The sequence below is a fragment of the Perna viridis genome, chromosome 15 (assembly GCF_037379345.1).
Source record: "Perna viridis isolate PV_CMFRI_1.1 ecotype Kerala chromosome 15, ASM3737934v1, whole genome shotgun sequence".
Classification (NCBI taxonomy): Eukaryota; Metazoa; Mollusca; class Bivalvia; order Mytilida; family Mytilidae; genus Perna; species Perna viridis.
The window spans coordinates 11,037,048-11,056,919 of record NC_142459.1 but is presented as its reverse complement, the minus strand read 5'-3'; the positions used below and the strand labels follow the sequence as shown (position 1 = coordinate 11,056,919).

The window sequence follows — 19,872 nt, the reverse complement described above, 5'->3', positions numbered from 1 at the left end:
AACCGATCCGTGCAACAACATTTGCGATCGGTTATCGATCACCGATCAGTTTCCGGTCAGTCATCGATATGTCAAACCGATCCATTTAACTGGTGATCGCATCACGTGACCAATGAGCGGTCAATGTAGTTGACGGTTTTTGTTGTTTAAACATCAATGTATACTTTTATTTTACATTTCTTTTATTGAAAACAGATCTAACGTCATTTTACATAACAAAACTGCGATCAGATCGGTCATCGATCAGTCAGCGATCATTCAGTCAACGGTCATCGATACGTCAAATCGTTGCGCAGATCGGTTCAAGGACTGTATGTCTGAAAAAATACTTGAATTATCTTGACCGAGTCTCATCTTGTCCAAACTAGTCTCAACTAGTCTCGACCATGTCTCAACAATTTAATTCAAAGCTCTCAACAACCTTATTACTCCCGAGTTTTTCATTCATTATAGCATTATAATGTTTGGAAATGGTATTAATTTATTTTAAAGTGGGAAGTTTTATTGTATTTGAAGTATATTTTTCTGAATAAAGATAGTTTTTTATTCTAATATCTAGATATTAGATATACCTTTACTTTAACATTTCACGACAGATTGTCATTTTGTCAATTTTGTACCTTTATTTTATATTTTTTATATAGTTCCTTTTTGCCATTTAAAAGTGGCTATTGCTCACTTATTCGTTATTGAAATTGACGTTTTATTCGAACCACTTCATAATATTCTTAATTTTCCTACTCGGATATATCTAACTAGTTGTGGACCTTGAAATGCGTTTTACTTTGGCCTGTAACTTATGAAATAATGAAAATGAAAATGTACTTCATTTTCATAAGTTACTTAAAATTACACAAATTTTCCCACTTTTTAACAAATTTCATGCACCTATTTCGATAACTATAAAAATTTACAATGTACTTAAAAACTGCCATAGGAGGGATAGTACCCCAAATATGAAAGGGTTCCCTAACTTGATGTCTTGTAACCTCTGACAGTCGGTATAGGGGAGATTTCCCTGATTTAAACTCTTTTATTTGAGAGATTTTGCGTGACAATTTTTTTCCTCCCCAAAACATATTTAAAAAACCCCAGCGTGCAAATTAATTGTGCGTGTGAATTATACATGTACGATACATGTGGTGTAAAGGAAATGAGCCTCGTACCAAACATCACACCATGAAAATAATTAATCGTTAAGGTAATTTGTATGTTTATAGTTGAGCTGTCTAATCTGTAAATAGAAATATTCACGTACATTTTATACATGTAAAAGTGGAGTAAGGGAAAAGACTTAAATCTTCATTCAGCCCGGAATTTGATTTGTTTGTTTGTCCTAGCAGCAATATTTCAGCTATATTCAGACGATGAACATGAAATGGATGATAAAATGAACATGAAATGAAAAAAAAAGGATGGGACACAAGGACAATAGGGTCGACAAATTTTGATTGCCACTGGAAAAAGGGGGGATGGGTAAGGTCGGGCAATTTAGCCTCCTGTGGCGGAGCGCAAAGGTTCCTACTCCTATCGAATACCACAGCAGGGTTCTTTAACGTGCGAGGAACGTGGCATCTTTCCCAACACGGAGCACCACTATGGTTTGCGGTCAGGTTTTCCGTATTATAGCCTGACAACCCCAGCATGTAACACGCCAGGGGTACCCCATTCCACCACCTGGGGCACACATCCCAGTTGCTCTGTGAGCAGAGCGCCTAGCCCCCGGCTAGGTTTCTGAGCACTATTTAGTCCCTTATACGACAAGCTTAGCGCTGCTGCAGGCCTATTCTTTTAACACCCGGACCTGCACGGGGCCCCGGAATTTGATCATTTTTTTTAATTCTTTGTTACAAGTGTAACTTTATGTGTATAAGGTTTAAATTTTATTTATATTTCTCCTCTTCGGTTCACTTGGTCAGTACTAGATTTTATAACATTACCTCGATACCAAAAATGAACTATATATACATGTACAAGTATACCGCTAGTATATTACATATTAAATAATTCCACTCAGTATCTGTGTAATGTCATTAAAGACGCAATATACACGCGTGTCACTTATCAACTGTGAGCCATATGTAACTACCATGTGTCTAAATACACGGGAATACATGTATTTATGTTAAATTCTGAAAACTTAATTAATTATGGAATAATAAAGCCCCTGATTAAGGTTTCTATAATATTGGGACTAACCCATGAAAGAATCCCCCTAAATTTAGTGATAAAACGTGTGTATATTATAAAGATAACTATATAGAAAAACATTAATACATATGTACACATTGGCAATTCATCATACAAGTACATTGTACATGTACATACGCGAAGTCCCTTTTAATTTGATACAAGTCAATAATTATACAAATGTAAGAAAATACATCTTTCACCTCTATACCCCCGCCGCGTTACTGGCTCCTGTCTGACACCAATAGACACGTGTTCGTTTAAAATAAAATCGATCTAAGATAAGACAAGTCGAGACTGGGTCAAAACAAGTCGAGACACAGTGAAGACTTTTTGGGACTTGATAGGACATAGTGAGACTCAGTCGAGACAATCCAAGTATTTTTCAGACATATTTAGAGACAAAGAGAGTCAAGACAAAGTTAGCACAAGTTAGGACAAAATGTACCCTATTCAGACTTATATAACTTAGTAGTGTTTGAAAGAGTAATCAAGGGGATCAAGGTTATAGCAGTAATCAAACGAATGTAATTCAGGGACAAAGACCAGACATGGAAAACAGACATATACAATAAAGAACATAAAGTAATTAAAATCATACATACAAAGTAACAAAAGCAAATGAGCAACTCGGACTGCACTAAAAAATGGGAGCATGGACCAGGTACACCGGTAGAGTAAGCGGCCTCTGCTTTCCTGGAAACATCCGCCGAATTGCTAATAAAAAGTCAAGTCTGGGGTAGACGAAAGAGGAAAAGAAAACTATGACACGTTGAACAAATCAGTTTTCATGGCGGAGATGGATACACCGTAGCGATACACCAGTTCATGATGACGACCATAAAACTTCTGTAGTGATGACTTCAATCTTGTACCAACATAACCCTGTTCCAGAAACCTATTTGTTAGAATTCTAGCGGGATACAAAAAGTCTGCGTAGTTTCGGCAAGCTCTGGTATAACCTATGAGTTGTGATATGAAAACTCCATACGGAGGTGCTGAAGGAATGTTGCCACAGATGAAAGGAAAGTTGATAATTCTGAATGAAAACTCATCACGTTTGTCTAAAGTTTGGTCAATAGTTTTCCTTTATCATCAATTTCTAAGTGTAGGTCAAGATATGCGGCTGACCTCACAGTGTCTGTAGTATCCTTTATCTCAAGTTCTTTGTGGTAGATGCGATGTATTAAATCCCCGAAATTAGGATTGTTTAAAGGTAATATGTCATCTATATACCGGAAACTGAGATTAAAAGATCTAGCTAAATGATATTCTTTCTTTCGGATCAGCTATAAAGTAATCCTCATAAGAGTAAAGGAATAGGTCAGCAAGTAGAGGAGTACAGTTTGTTCCCATTGGAAAGCCGACCGTTTGTTGACAAACGCGTCCATCACACTGGACAAGTATGTTGTCGATAAAAAATTCTTGTATATTTGGAAGATGATTTGGAATTATCTCTTACAAAGTATTAGGAATCTCTACCAAGAACTAAATATTTGTATCTAGGTATAAAAAAACAACGATGTATAATGTTTTAGTCCGGGTTTTAACTGAATATGAGAATAGATGTATACAGTTTTGAAAAGTCATAGGTATTAATGCTATTGTATTTTAATATAGTCTAGAACTGATTGTCTCCAAAAGATCTTTCGAATTTTTCAGGATCCACATTGAATTATTGCCCCGTACAGGTCCGGGTATTAAAAGAATAGGCTTGCAGCAGCGCTAAGCTTGTCGTAAAAGGCGACTAAATAGTGCTCAGAACCCTAGCCGGGTGCTAGGGCGGTCTGCCCACAGAGCAACTGGAATGTGTGCCCCAGGTGGTGGAATGAGGTACACCTGGCGTGTTACGTGCTCGGGTTGTCAGGCTATAATACGGAAAACCTGACCGCAAACCAAAGTGGTGCAACGTGTTGGGAAAGATGCCACGTTCTTTGCACGTTAAAAACCCTACTGTGGTATTCTCCCGGAGTAGGAACCATAGGGCTCCGCCACAGGAGGCTAAATTGCCCGACCCTACCCACCTCTCCCTATTGCCAGTGGCAATCAAATTTGTCGACCCCATTGTCCTTGTGTCCCATCACTTTTTCATTTCATCATCATTTCATGTTCATTTTATCACCAATTTCATGTTCATCGTCTGAATATAGCTGAAATATTGTGCTCGGACGTTAAACTCCAACAAACAAACATTGAATTAATACCACTATTGTGGTAGGATGGCAGACCCTCTTTGACAGCTGTGAGTAATAAAGTTAAAAGCTTTGAAAGAGGTTTGGTGGTACATTTTGCAGATTCAGTTTTTGTTTGTTGCTTGTTGGGGTTTAACGTCCGAGCAGCAATATTTCAGCTATATTCAGACGATGAACATGAAATGGATGTTTGTTTGTTTGTTGGGGTTTAACGTCATGCAGCAATATTTCAGCTATATTTAGACAATGAACATGAAATGGATGATAAAATGAACATGAAATGATAAAAAAAAGGATGGGTCACAAGGATAATAGGGTCGACAAATTTTGATTGCCACTAGAAAAAGGGGGATGGGTAAGGTCGGGCAATTCAGCTTTTTGTTTGTTTGTTTGTTGGGGTTTAACGTCCGAGCAGCAATATTTCAGCTATATTCAGACAATGAACATGAAATGGATGATAAAATGAACATGAAATAAAAAAAGGATGGGTCACACGATTAATACGGTCAACAAATTTTGATTGCCACTGGAAAAAGGGGGATGGGTAAGGTCGGGCAATTTAGCCTCCTGTGGCGGAGCGCAAAGGTTCCTACTCCTATCGAATACCACAGCAGGGTTCTTTAACGTGCGAGGAACGTGGCATCTTTCCCAACACGGTGCACCAGTATGGTTTGCGGTCAGGTTTTCCGTATTATAGCCTGTTAACCCAAGCATGTAACACGCCAGGGGTACCCCGTTCCACCACCTGGGGCACACATCCAAGTTGCTCTGTGGGCAGAGCGCCTAGCCCCCGGCTAGGTTTCTGAGCACTATTTAGTCGCCTTTTACGACAAGCTTAGCGCTGCTGCAGGCCTATTCTTTTAACACCCGGACCTGCACGGGGCTGGGCAATTTAGCCTCCTGTGGCGGAGCGGAATGGTTCCTACTCCTATCGAATACCATAGCAGGGTTCTTTAACGTGCGAGGAACGTGGCATCTTTCCCAACACGGTGCACCACTATGATTTGCGGTCAGGTTTTCCGTATTATAGCCTGACAACCCCAGCATGCAACACGCCAGGGGTACCCCATTCCACCACCTGGGGCACACATCCCAGTTGCTATGTGGGCAGAGCGCCTAGCCCCCGGCTAGGTTTCTGAGCACTATTTAGTCACCTTATACGACAAGCTTAACGCTGCTGCAGGCCTATTGTTTCAACACCTGGGCCTGAACGGGTCTGTCATGTAACTTTGTTTGTATGGACTGTTGTGGAGTTTAGGAATCCAGTACACAGACAGTAAATCACAATCGTCGTCTTTGGCAGGAAGACTAAAAGAGGATAGCAGAGATTTATGGTTTTCCACAATATCTTCTTTGGAGAGAGTGGTGCTATTTTTTTCTACGTCTACCTCTGATAAAAAACATCGGATGTAAAACGTTTTACGATAAAAAAAACAATCATGTTTTGGGCTATTTGTCATGTATAGCAGACAATGTTATTGCTACATCGGGGTCTTTGAAAACCGATGTAGCCTTGGCACTCATTGACCTACTTAAAACTTTCATTCGTTTCAAAATTAAAGACCTCACGGTCTTTAACTGCTCTGACAGAGAATCAATGCCTTCATGTTCTCGTTTTATCCATTTTCTTGCGTAGTCCTCCATAAGAACTTTTAAGTTATTATTCCAATTTGTGTAGTTTGGTTCACGGTACTTGGGACCTTTAGAAAGGATATTACGCAGAGATTCGTTTTTATGATGGTTAAATCTCCCCTAACGACGTGACCGGAAGGACCATATTTGAATGGAGAGTTTTTTCCAAGAACAGTCAGATAGTTAAGCCTTGAAGTCCTCAATCTCGGGGTTCTGCAATAGCCTTTTATAATTGAAAAGTTTGGTTGCAGTGGGTGAAGTGTAGGAATATGAAATATTTGATATGGATTTGTCTTTGAAATATGGGGAAATTTTGTTGGTAACGTTTTGATGATAAAGGATGTTACCCAAAATATCATTATTATATTTCTGCATCGCTGGATTTGCTGGGACATTTTTCAATAGAATGTTAGAAAAATGAGGTGTTTGTCAGAGCTATCGGCCCTTGAGATGTTTCTTTTCAGTGCATTTCAATGAAATTATAACTCAATACACCAACATGGCATGGAATGTCTTGTTTTTTTTCCTTGAATCTGATGGCGAAAATAGTCAAATCAAACTTTCAAAATGATTGTTTTTTATACCATGTTTCACCCACTGCCTGATTCTTACAGATACTGACACTTAATTCCTAAGAAGTTACAAAGAATATAAAGGATTAGTACATTGGTTTGGTTTTTCCACTCTATATTATATTGATCCATATTTGAAGTTAATATGATCGACATTATTAACAATAATTTAACTTTGCTCTTAAACTTTTTATGTAGGACGGAAAACGCAAATATGTATATATTGTAATAAGACACATTTTACTATGCAAACCAGATAATTTTAAATTTTAAAGTAAATATTTACAAAGTGAAATGAGTTGCTAGACGAGTAATGGAGCAGACAATAAACTTTCTTTTGCCTTTTTTGTTATATAGATGATGCTATAATCTATTTGACTGATATATGTGTAGTCTATCCCAAAGAACGTTAAATTAAAGACATATACCACGGAAAGCATTTAAGTGTTGTTTTTTCCCTGATATCGGCAAAACAGGAAAGCTTTCAACTTAAATACGATAAACAGAACGATGTTGGTTTTATTAAAGTCAAAAATCTATTATCATGAAGGATTACTGAGGTTGATTTAGCGAATTAGGCCATTGTTTCTAGAAAAGACCGAACATCTTAGACAAAAAAACGTCTGGATCACGGTTTAGACACATGACAAACTCCTCTCATCTGTCATGTCACATATAACATATTCTTTCTCAAGACTTTGACATCAACACGATACAGTGGAACTTCTATCCTTCTGGAGCACTTGAGTTCCTCTTTAGTCAATAGTAGGGTTTGTGCTGATTGTTTCCGTATGTACATTTTATACTCTGTTTGTGTTTTATAACGTGTCGTATTCTATGTTCGCTATCCTTGTTATCATTGTTATATACACCGAATACAGTCGTTTGAACCTTCTGTTCTTTTGTATCATGTTCCATTATCTATTTTTAGAACAGGGTTTGCTACAAGCTACACCACTATGGACAGCAGAGCTGGAAAAACGCTATCGTTAACAAACCTGGTTTGTAATGGAAATGAATCATCTCTGAGCTCATGTTCTCATTTTGGATGGGGAAACAATATCTGCACTCAAAGGGAAATATTAGGCATAAGTTGCTTCACTGAAACCGAAGGTATTTTTGTAGTTATCCCTAATGCAAACTTCTGTCAAAAATAAAAAAAAAAATATTTTTGCAACATTTAAATTTTTTTAAGATTTGTTATGGAAACACACACACACACTTAAGGGATATGTATTTATGTTTATATACATACGTCTCAGAATGTGACGGCTCTATTCACTACACTGCTGCATTGGATCAAATCGATACAGGACAGATAATGTAAGCATACAGAGGTCTGAAAAATTACCAACGATGCTAGAACTCAAATTTGCAAGGCAAATATTGATTTGTTGTGACATGTATCGTTAATTTGATCCTCTATCCTACATAACAACACGAAGAGCTCTTCCGTATTACCATACACCGGGTACTAAGTTCCAGCCCTACATTACTCCTGCGAGGAGAGCAATGACCTGCTCAGCGAAAGCAATATTTTTATAGAGTCTAGTTGGCCTAGTGTTCTAAGGCGCTGGACTTTGTACAGGCGGTGTTGCCATAGATGTCACAGCGGTACGAGTTCGAGCCCAGCAGAGGGAACGGTCAATTTTAAATTATGAAGTAAATATTTACAAAGTGAAATGTGTTGCTAGACGAGTAATGGAACAGATAATAAGCTTTTAGTGGAGTCCGAGTTGCTCATTTGTTTTTGTTACTTTGTATGTATGATTTTAGTTACCTCATGTTCTTTGTTGTGCATGTTTGTTTTCCATGTCTGATCTTTGTCCCTTGATTATATTTTTTTTATTACCGCTATAACCTTGGTTCCCTTGATTATTCTTTCTAACATCGTTGGTAATTTTTAGACCCTTATAAATTAAGCAAAACATAACATCTACTTTAAAAAAAAACCAAAAACATTCAATAACATTTGCTTATAATAAATTGTCAAATTGTTGAGTGGAACATTTCTCACTGTCACATAGAGTTTTCTTTTACTATATTGTATAACCCCTTACCAAATCACAGAATTGGAGTTTGTATGATTCCGTCTGTCTGTTTTTCTGTATGTTTGGTTGTGTGTTTTGTTGTTGCTCACATGTCCTCCTTTATTCCTTGCATTGTCCTCGTAAATTTGAATGTAATCATACATCATTATACCAATTCAAAGCATAGTTTAACTTTTGAAGTCAGTTCTTGTTAAGATATTTTTTCTTCAAAAATGGCAATTTGAAGACTAGATGCTAACTGTAAATAAGATACTAACTTCATAGAAGTAAAACGCTATTAAATACATGATTCGTTTATATTTTGAAGTGACACTTTCATTAAGGTTACATTAGTCAGATTTAATCTATTTTCACAGTTGATGCTGATTGGTCTTTTTTTCAAGAATCAGAGAACAAGAAAAACAACACAACAAGCAAAGATAATAGAGGTACGACAAAGCCTATGAAAAATTTAGAGAAAACTATTCCGCCAAAATTTTAAATGCTTTTATCTAAAGAAACGAACACACTGACCTACAGTTTTTATCTATTTTTTCGTCCTATTTTGGTTAAGCATGGAAAACCTGAAGAAATTTCACAACCTTTAAGTGTAATCTATCATCTCCGAAAAGAATAAATTTACAAATCTGTAGAAATAAAACTACATCGATACATTGATTGAAGCCAAGTGCAGGTCCGGGTGTCAAAATAATAAGCCTGAAACAGTGCTAAGCTTGTTGAAAAATGCGATTAAATAGCGCTCAAAACCCCTGCCGGGGGTTAAGGCGCTTATTCCTGATAGCAATTTTCCTAAGGGTATTCTAATCCGTCGAGAAACATAGGTGATGTAACTAAACATAGACGATAATGGTCAGACATATATCTCCAAAAACCGTAAAGTTTAGCCAAATTTTGACTGGTTAAAAGTGTTCAGCATGATGAGATCCATCAAATTTGTGCTTTCATCTGCTAAAGCATATTAGAGTAATTGCCCCTTTTCGACGTTTTTCGATAGTTTTAATGTTATTTCTCTCAAATTCTTTACTTGTGACCCCGTGCAGGTCCGGGTGTTAAAAGAATAGGCCTGCAGCAGCGCTAAGCTTGTCGTTTGTTCGTTTGTTGGGGTTTAACGTCCGAGCAGCAATATTTCAGCCACATTCAGACGATGAACATGAAATTGATGATAAAATGAACATGAAATGATGATGAAATGCAAAAGGGATGAGTCACAAGGACAATAGGGTCGACAAATTTTGATTGCCACTGGAAATATGGAGAGGTGGGTAGGGTCGGGCAATTTAGCCTCCCGTGGCGGAGCCCTATGGTTACTACTCCGGGAGAATACCACAGTAGGGTTCTTTAACGTGCGAAGAACGTGACATTTTTCCCAACATGGTGCACCACTTTGGTTTGCGGTCAGGTTTTTCGTATTATAGCCTGACAACCCCAGCATGTAACACGCCAGGGGTACCCCATTCCACCACATGGGGCACACATCCCAGTTGCTCTGTGGGGAGAGCGCCCTAGCCCCCGGCTAGGTTTCTGAGCACTATTTAGTCGCCTTTTACGACAAGCTTAGCCCTGCAGTAGGCCTATTCTTTTAACACCCGGAAATGCACGGGGCGCACGTTAAAGAACCCTACTGTGGTATTTTCCCTGAGTAGGAATCATAGGGCTCCGCCACAGGAGGCTAAATTGCCCGACCTTACCCACCCTCCCTATTTCCATTGGCAATCAAATTTGTCGACCCAATTGTCCTTGTGTCCCATTCCTTTTTCATTTCATCATCATTTCATGTTCATTTTATCATCAATTTCATGTTCATCGTCTGAATATAGCTGAAATATTGCTGCTCGGACGTTAAACCCAACAAACAAACAAACTTCTTCTGTGAAACTACAAAACCAATAAGCACCTATATTGGTATAAATATTACCGAAATGATTATTTATAAGGCCTACGAAAGTCTACATTCGATCAAAGTTGTGGGACTAGTTATTGCCCTTGCGAAGTAAAAAATGCCTTTTTACAAGGTCAATGCGAATTTCTTATTCAACTTGTATGATTTTGCAAAACATATATTCTTCCGAGAAGTAGATTAACCGACAAAATCATACGCAATTTTAATTTTAAATGAAGGTTACCTCAGGGATAAATATTGACCAAAGAATTTGGTCTTTATTAGCATACTTGAAAACAGGGTAATCATGGAAGACCTGGGCAGTTGGTAGTACATGCCAAAATTCATTTGTAAAAACGTCATTCATTAAAATCACTAGACGTTTAGTTCCTTTGATAACTTTCATAATTTTCTATATATCAATAGCTTTCATAATAATAACAAATAATTGTCTACCTTATTCTGTTAACAGTGTGCGGCCATCCAACACCAGGTAACTATGCAGTTATTGCTGGAGTTGCTACAGGATGTGGTATACTATCAGCAGCTATCGCTTTAGTGGTTGTGCATTTTGTTCTGCGTTTTAAACGTCAACAGCAAGGTAATGGATATTCTTTAGCCGGAAAAAGAGATTATTTAGTTATATCTACTAATATCCTTTCTAGTTTTCATGTTAAGGGGGTTTAAACCTCTATTTAATGCCCATCACCACAATAGACGCAATATTTTTAAAAAGTAGCAATTAAATATTGAATATAAAGGGTAGAAAACAAAATTACCGAGCTGATAAAATCTAGGCCATTCAGTGACTGATAATTCAAATCTTTCTCAAACTGGACATGAAGTGTAAATATCGATTGACAATTACAGATGTCAGCAGTTTTTATCATTCAAAACCCTGATATATGATATCATGACATGGTTAGTTTTTCTTTACAGAGAAAACAGAAAATAATACAAATGAATAGTGAGTAAATTTTGATTTTAGAGTTTTATTTAATGCAATGTGATTAGTACATTATAAACAGATATGAACACAATGATTATAGAAAGACGTACGATAATTCTTTTTTGTCACAAGAGGACTTTTTCCTTCATATATATCTGCAACTGAAAATTTTATTATTATTAATTTAGCTCCTCGTGAGGGGTTACGGTTAAAGTTTATAGGGAGTACACGGTGACGGAAAGGGAGATTCTTACGTATAAACTGCTTCATGTTCCGGGGTAATGAATATATGATGAAAAAATAAAAATTAACTTTTTTCTACGACGCCTGATATCAACTAGACGATAAATACCTAAGTGAATCACTGACAAATCAGCGACACAATGTTTGAGTAATTGGAGGTTGCACAAGTTAAGAGGAAATCACACAGATATAAGCAGGAATATATTCTTGTCAAGCATAAAATTCAAAGAAGAATTATTCATTTCGTTAAATTTAGATTCGTGGTTTCATTTATATCACGCTTCCTGATAACCAACGAACAACATTATTTAATTGTTTACACACAATATGCATTTAAAAACTAAAGATTTCACTTTCGATTTTCTTTTTATTTTATACGAACAGTGACGTCACATTTCGACGTGGAAGCATTCCGAATGAACAGTATGAACTGTTAAGTGTGAAACCGTAATATAAATGAAATGGTAAGCATTTGTGTAACATGTACCTAAAATCGAAAACGTATAAAAAACAATAGGAAGCAAGCAGTCATAGAGTCATTTTTCCTATGATTTCATTTGAATATTGGACGATTCGACGCAACATCCACCATGGCAGAAAATCTAGCGATCGTCCGTTTTTGATGTCACTGGTTGTTACGTTACGGGGATACAATGTAGAAGTATACAACTTTGCTGTCGACCAATCAGATTTCACATCACTTTTTGTATCACAACGTCTATGATGCGAAATCACTACTATCTATTTGTCTTTATACATGTATCACATAAAAGATTTTTTTAAAATTTATATTTTTTTTACCTTTATTAGCTGACCTTGCTATATGCCATTTGACCTATTGTCATCACTTGGCGTCCGTCGTCGTCGTCTTTGTGAACATTTTGTTTTCGAAACTCTTCACCTCTGAAACTACAAGAACCAACCTTCGTAAGAATGTTCATTAAGTTATTCCGCATAAATCACATGGCCGCAGTTACTGAAAATAGAACTTAGGAATCAGACAGAAGTCGCTTTTCATACATATTAAAAATCGTTAGGTTAGAAAGAATTCAATTATTGTCGAAATGATCCTCAATATAAGACCTACAAAGGTCAAAGTCGACAGATAACTCCTTGTTGAGTTATTGCGCTTGAAATGTGAATATTGTGTTTTCGGCAAATATCTTGAAAACTTGATCGATTAGAAGAAACTTTCAATTGCTGAAATTATTCGTATGATAAGGCCCACAAAAATGTGGGGATATCAAAGTTTTCGGACCTAGTCCTACCAAAGTCTTCTTTGAGTCAAAATTGTCGGACTACTCCTCGTTAGAGTTATTTCCCTTGAAAGAAAAAAACATAGTCAGGTGAGTCATTCAGGTTCCTGGGAGTCTATAGTTTTTCATTTGATGTGCATTTTGTAGCGCTTAAGATATATTTTTTACCAATCCTAGGATATGTTACAATATATTCTATCAAGCTACATTAACTATTCTTTAAATACTTACCCATACATATTTTTTTCTCAAATTGCATATAATATTATTCAAATCCCATACTAACATTCCAGCAGAACTGTAGTATAGGAATAAACAAAATCGATTGGTATGTTTGCATCTACTTTAACATTTTATCTACTTCAACAAAGGATTGGCATTATCATTTTATCGTCGATAATGCTTGTTTTTTATGATTACAACATATAAAATTGACTATGAAAATATAATTATATTGTTCAAATCAGTACCATGTATTCATTCTAGTGGAGTTTTTAATGTTTTGAACTTGTCTTGTGTTTTTTGCTTTTATGTTTTTTTCTTTTAGTTCTGCTCTAAATGTCCTCCCCTTCAAACAAAATACTTACTCTAAAGTAATCATTGTTCCCATGAAATATGTAACGCTTGCTTACAGAATACTCCAAAAAAGTAATGGCTTTGCTTCGTGAACAAACGTAAATTAAGGCATCAAGTTAAAAACAAAAAAAAAAACAAAATATTTTCGTAAGTTTGTAACATTATCACGTTTCGATTGATGTTTGGACATATAACATGGAATTAGAGAAAGGGGAACACAGCAGCGGATTAGGAACAATGGACATTAGGACTTTGGAAAGAAGCTATATATATTATATAAACTCTGCTCAAATTACATTTAAACAATATGTCAGGTTATTTTTTTTCATAAAAAAAGATACATTTTAAAATATATTTGTTTATTTTTGTGCATCATGTCTTGTAATGCATGTAGAGATTTGTGTATGGATTACGATGAAAAATTTAGCCACATCTTTTGTACATTTCGTATATAAAATAAAATGATTACAAAATCAACATATAAATGTTTGACGTAGTAACCAAGGGAACCGTAATTCGAGCAGAAAATCAAATGGATAAATACTAGACAGGGAAAACACACACACACACACACACACACACACACACACACACACACAAAGAACATAACATACCAAAACAAAATATTAATACGCAAACGTAAACGTGGAAATGAGCAACCTGGACCCTACTAAAAAAATTGAAGCCGTTATAACTCGAAAAACGTTAAAAATATATGAAATCTTGGGAAAAAAAAAAAAAAAAACTTGCAAAGATTTTTAAGATCCGATTTCAATTTTTATAATTGATTTTTTTTACCCCCTTTGTATCAAATATTGATATTTCAAGTCTGTTCGACAAATGTAGACTTTTATTTTCATAGGAATCTGATTTAAAAATAGTTGTTTTAAAGTAAAACAAACATGTATAAATAAAATAAAAACGTCGATATTTTGGGATGTTGCCCCTTTTAACCCGAAAACAGTGAGAGATATATCACATCTGGGGCCGATTTTACAAAAAAACGTAAGTGTGAAATTGATCGCAAATTATGACATCACAATGCTTTATAGATTGTGACGTCATTACTTACAATCAACTTTGCACGTACGACTTTTTCTGATTTAATAATGCAGACTTCAGGAATTCAATTAAAAAAAGAATTAAAAATACGACCACAATTTTGAAAATACAGTCATTTCCCGTGGGAAGATAGGAGTTGCATTTGTATACCCTCTGAAGTGAATAAAACTTTAATCCTATCTAAATGACATTATTAGCATACGTTAATTCGTGAGCCTATCAAAGTTTTCCTTTCTCCAATGATAAAAGTACACTGATTTCAAAGTCATTTGTGGTACGTAAACATAAACCATTCACAATTTGTCCCATGTTTGCTCTTTCTCCTCAGAATGTTCTCTATAATTGTTTATTTGCATATCATATACTCTAATAGTAAACATTCAACATTGAGTCTTTAGAGTTCTGAGATTTTCTATAAATGCATTCACGTTTGCAAAATACCGGAATTTTAATTTAACACCGGGCTTCACTGTTTTACTTTCTTACAAGAACTGTGGAAACAAAAATATTTTGATACCAAATTTGCTGATATATTTGATGAATGGGGAATGGGGCAATGGGTAATGTGGCATTGGAAATAGGGTAAATAATGGGGCGAGGGAATAATTTATAATTGGTCGATCAAACAAATTGTTTTGCTTTTTTTAGCAAGCAACATATCATAATTCTATTACAGCAATTAAACTAATTTTAAAGTAATTTTTAAATATTATCATATTCAATTTCATCAAAGCCTATCAAGCTTTCATTTTAGACAGAATGAGATCAGTCTAAAATACTTTGATGCTTACATAAGATTGATGTAAAAAGCTGAATACAAACGTTCAATGATTTTTAAGAGTTGTGTCCGTTACGTAGTTGTACCTCCTTAAACTGTAAAGTTTTTAAACTGAATATTTTTTTCATTTTCAGCCGATTCCCGATTATAACTATCTGCTGTTTTGGCATTTTTATGGGTTGTTCTCGCAGCAAGCATGGGGTACCCGATCGTACTTTTTGATTGATTGATTGATTGATTGATTGATTGTTGGGGTTTAACGACCGAGCAGCAATATTTCAGCTATATTCAGACCATGAACATGAAATTGATGATAAAATGTACATGAAATGATGATGAAATGAAAAATGGGATGGTACACAAGGACAGTAGGGTCGACAAATTTTGATTGCCATTAGAAAAAAGGAGGGATGGGTAAGGTCGGGCATGTTAGCCTCCTGTGGTGGAGCGCAGTGGTTCCTACTCCTACCAAATACTACAGCAGGGTTCTTTAACGTGCGAGGAATGTGGCATCTTTCCCAACACGGTGCACCACAATGGTTTGCGGTCAGGTTTTCCGTATTATAGCCTGACAACCCCAGCATGTAACATGCCAGGGGTACCCCATTCCACCACCTGGGGCACACATCCCAGTTGTTCTGTGGGCAGAGCGCCTAGCCGCCGGCTAGGTTTCTGAGCACTATTTAGTCGCCTTATACGACAAGCTTAGCGCTGCTGCAGGCTTATTCTTTTGACACACGGACCTGCACGGGGCCGTACTTTTTGAAGGGTCGTTATTGTTTATTGTTGTATTAGCTGGTTTGTGGTAATTAGATGTAACACGGTCCTGCGATGTTCTCGGGGTTTTACCCTATGCGCAATCAACAGTCAAGAAGTTGACTGGTGCGACTGTTGTGTTCGTTTCGGTAGCTCTACACAGAAATGCGTTTAGGATGAAAGGAACCAGATAAAGAAAATGTAGGACCACGAGTAATTGGTGGTCACGGTCACGATCATGAACAAAAGTGTCAAGAGACCAATAACTGATTTCTTTAGACCGAAGTCAAAGCGTAAAAATGATTTGTATTCGTGTACGCCATTGGTGAATTTGATCAACCAATTTACGACAGTATCTATAGTTCCTACAGTATATATGGAGATGGTAAAGGACATGCAATTTGTAGAAAACATGACATGAAAAATGTAGCAAATAAAGCACCTGTATTTGTGAGAACTCTAAGCACAAGATTTATCAAGGACTCGTTTGATATCCACAATGGTTTATCGGTACATAAGGGTGCTATAAAAACTGAATTAGTGCAAAAGATGTCTTATTTTGACAGTGATATTGTTCAAAAAGACAAAATTAAAACATCACTCTATCAACAAGTTCTTGCTACTTCATACTTTATAATGAAACATTTTATGGCAAATAGACTTTTAATACCATTGCTTTCTTTTGTTGAAAGAACTTTTGATTGTGCTAATTTACGATTCTTTGCCCACAAGTCCCAAGGTTCACAAAGGGAGATAGTTCTAACTGTTGGTAGTGCTGTTAGGAATTCAATTTTAGAAAAAGCAAGGAATGCCAAATCTTTAGGAATTTTAATAGATGAGGTAGCTGACATTAGCGTTATGGAAAATCTTCTTACCTTCATTCAATTTTATGACAATTAATCCAAAACTCTTATGACGTCTTTTTTTGGTTGTCAAGATATCTTACAAAATAACAATAGTGCGAATGCCGAGACTATTTCTGCGCCTAGAATTAATTTACTAGAAATACATGGACTAGACATTGGCTGTGAATCTGAGAAGTCCTGGATGGGTGAAAAAAAAACAGAATAAAATGCCTAAAAAGACAACAGAAAAATCAAAACAAACAGAATTTGATGACAAAAATCATATAGAAGTGCAAGACATACCTGTACAGACTGAGCCTATTAATTTGTCCAGCATAATTGACAGAGTGCAAATAAGGGAAGAAGTCCGAGTCGCATTAAAACAAATGTGCTTAGAATTAGGTGATGATCATAACATTGACATGAACATGGACACTGACTCTGATTCTGACATATGAATGTAAAGTTCTAATATGATTATGAAAAGAAAATAAATGGACTAATTGATATACATTTGTTCTTTCTCAGACTCTCAGTCGTAAATTTGTTTACAAGTAGCAATGCAGACTCTGCATTGCTACTTGTAGACAAATTCACAATGAAGTGTAATATATCCTTAAAAAGTATTATTTGTGTGTCAGTCTGCCCCCTATGTTGGTTATTATTGACAGTTTACTACAATGATAACAATATGAGGCCACAATTTAGAATATGTTTGCTTGCAATAACCCTACCTACCCTAAATACCTGCCTACTCAAAACTGATTTTTTAATGACCTTTTTTGATTTTTTTTTAAACTGAATTAATACAGTGTACATCAAAACATGGTTGTAACTAAGATTTTTCTTTAAAAAATAATAATGAAACAGGGAAAAACATTATTTGTTGGCTATGTTTTAGTCAGATTAAAGCAAACAAAAATATTTTGTAATGTGGCATAGCCTTATAAATCAACATAAAAATATAAAAATAGATATAGAATTAATCATTGGTCATTTCTGGTATATTACTACACAATTAATTAACACATGAAAATAATATAATAAACACATGCAATATCAAAAAAGGTATAAAAATATAGGTGCAAGAAGCCCTCTCAGATGCTGAAATCCCAGGAGCTTACAGGGGCCTTCGCCCCCTGGTCCCCCACCAGGCTTCGCCTGGACTCTTCGCTATCTGCTCCTTTTTCAAAATTATCTCCAGTTCCAAAACGAAATGAAAAACCTGATTATATAATTACTTCCGTTTCAGGAGGGAGACCCAGGGTAATGGACATAACTCATTAAATCATTGATATGTTTGTATCAAAGTCAATTTCACCAAAGCCTATCAAGCAGAATAAAATCAATCCAAGTTAATTAGATGCTTACTTAAGATGGATGTGAAATGCTGCATACAAACGTTCCAATAATTTTTAAGAGTTGTGTCCTTTACCTTTGGTCTACCTCCTTGATGTGTGTGATTCTGCGGCACAATTACATGCATTAGTTTTGTCAAAATTAAGTTATTTGTATATCATAACATGAGAGATATTAAAGTTATATACTTTCCAGAACGACAGATCATATTAAATTTAGTTGAAACATGACAGAAATGCTGTGTGGGCTAAATTTAGCACCATACTCGTTCTGTGAGATATGTTTTTGTCATTTAAGTATCACATATAAACGCATGCATCAAAAGTAATTTAGAAAATGATGGGAATAATTAATTATTTGAATGTATTACAATAAATCAGATGATTTGTACTTGACATTTTTACACTATTGTTTGTAGTTCGTTTAAATGTTTACTTCTTGATATTATCGATCGCACGCATTGATAACTGCCACATTGTAGACACTTCTCAAGGTTAACCACTTCAACCTCTTAACACCGACAAAACGCTTATCAGGGCACTCATGTCGATTGCCTACTTGAGATCGAATGGATAACTTATTTGTAAGCACCCTAGTGTATATCAATATTTCCGTCTGTTCGCCTCTTTTGTTTCATTTCATGTTACGGTGTGAAAACACAAGCGATCAACTATCTGAGTTTCAATACCCTTAACGAAAACAACGGGAACATTAGGTTGTAATCGGTCACTCTAACAAAACAAGCAAACACTATATAAAACCATCTGTTTTCATATGTCTAACATTCAATTATAACATGGACCAGATGTCCTGGTAGGGTAAGCAATGTCGCGGATATTGTAATTTGTTTTGTTTGTTTGGTGGGGTTCAACGTCCGAGCAACAATATTTCAGCTATATTCAGACGATGAAAATGAAATGGATGATAAAATGAACATGAAATGAAAAAAAAGGATAGAACACAATTATAATAGGGTCGACAAATTTTGATTGCCACCGGAAAAAGGGGGGGGTTGAGTAAGGTCGGGCAATTTAGCCTCCTGTGGCGGAGCGCAAAGGTTCGTACTCCTATCGAATACCACAGCAGGGATCTTTAACGTGCGAGGAACATGGCATCTTTCCCAGCATGGTGCACCACAATGGTTTGCGGTCAGTATTTTCCGTATTATAGCCTGACAACCCCAGCATGTAACACGCCAGGGGTTCCCCATTCCACCACCTGGGGCACACATCCCAGTTGTTCTGTGGGCAGAGCGCCGGCTAGGTTTCTGAGCACTATTTAGTCGCCTTATACGACAAGCTTAGCGCTGCTGCAGGCCAATTCTTTTAACAACCGGACCTCAACGGAGCGCGGATATTGTAATAAAAAAAGTCAGAGCAGAACTGGCATTTCTGATATTTAATTATTTTTTATACAAAAATTGACGTAGAAATGGATTTTGATATCATTGCATCTATGTTTCAAAAAATCATTCTTTATTCTGAATATCTAACATATCAAGAATAATACGATGAAAAAGACAAACACATTAA

The 19,872-nt window shown here is 36.1% G+C and overlaps 1 protein-coding gene across 2 annotated transcripts in view; it reads left to right on the top strand.

The window, feature by feature from the left end:
* LOC148596914 (scavenger receptor cysteine-rich type 1 protein M130-like) overlaps positions 1 to 14,017 on the top strand; it is a 45,189-nt gene extending 31,172 nt beyond the window's left edge. For both annotated transcript variants that reach the window (XM_088563148.1, XM_088563147.1), the window contains exons 20-24: positions 7,518 to 7,699; positions 8,994 to 9,065; positions 10,989 to 11,117; positions 11,456 to 11,483; positions 12,093 to 14,017. In XM_088563148.1, coding sequence (XP_088419274.1) covers positions 7,518 to 7,699; positions 8,994 to 9,065; positions 10,989 to 11,117; positions 11,456 to 11,483; positions 12,093 to 12,159 — 478 coding nt within the window. In that variant the 3' untranslated portion in view covers positions 12,160 to 14,017. The remainder of the gene's footprint in view (positions 1 to 7,517; positions 7,700 to 8,993; positions 9,066 to 10,988; positions 11,118 to 11,455; positions 11,484 to 12,092) is intronic.
* The last annotated feature ends 5,855 nt before the right edge of the window (positions 14,018 to 19,872 follow it).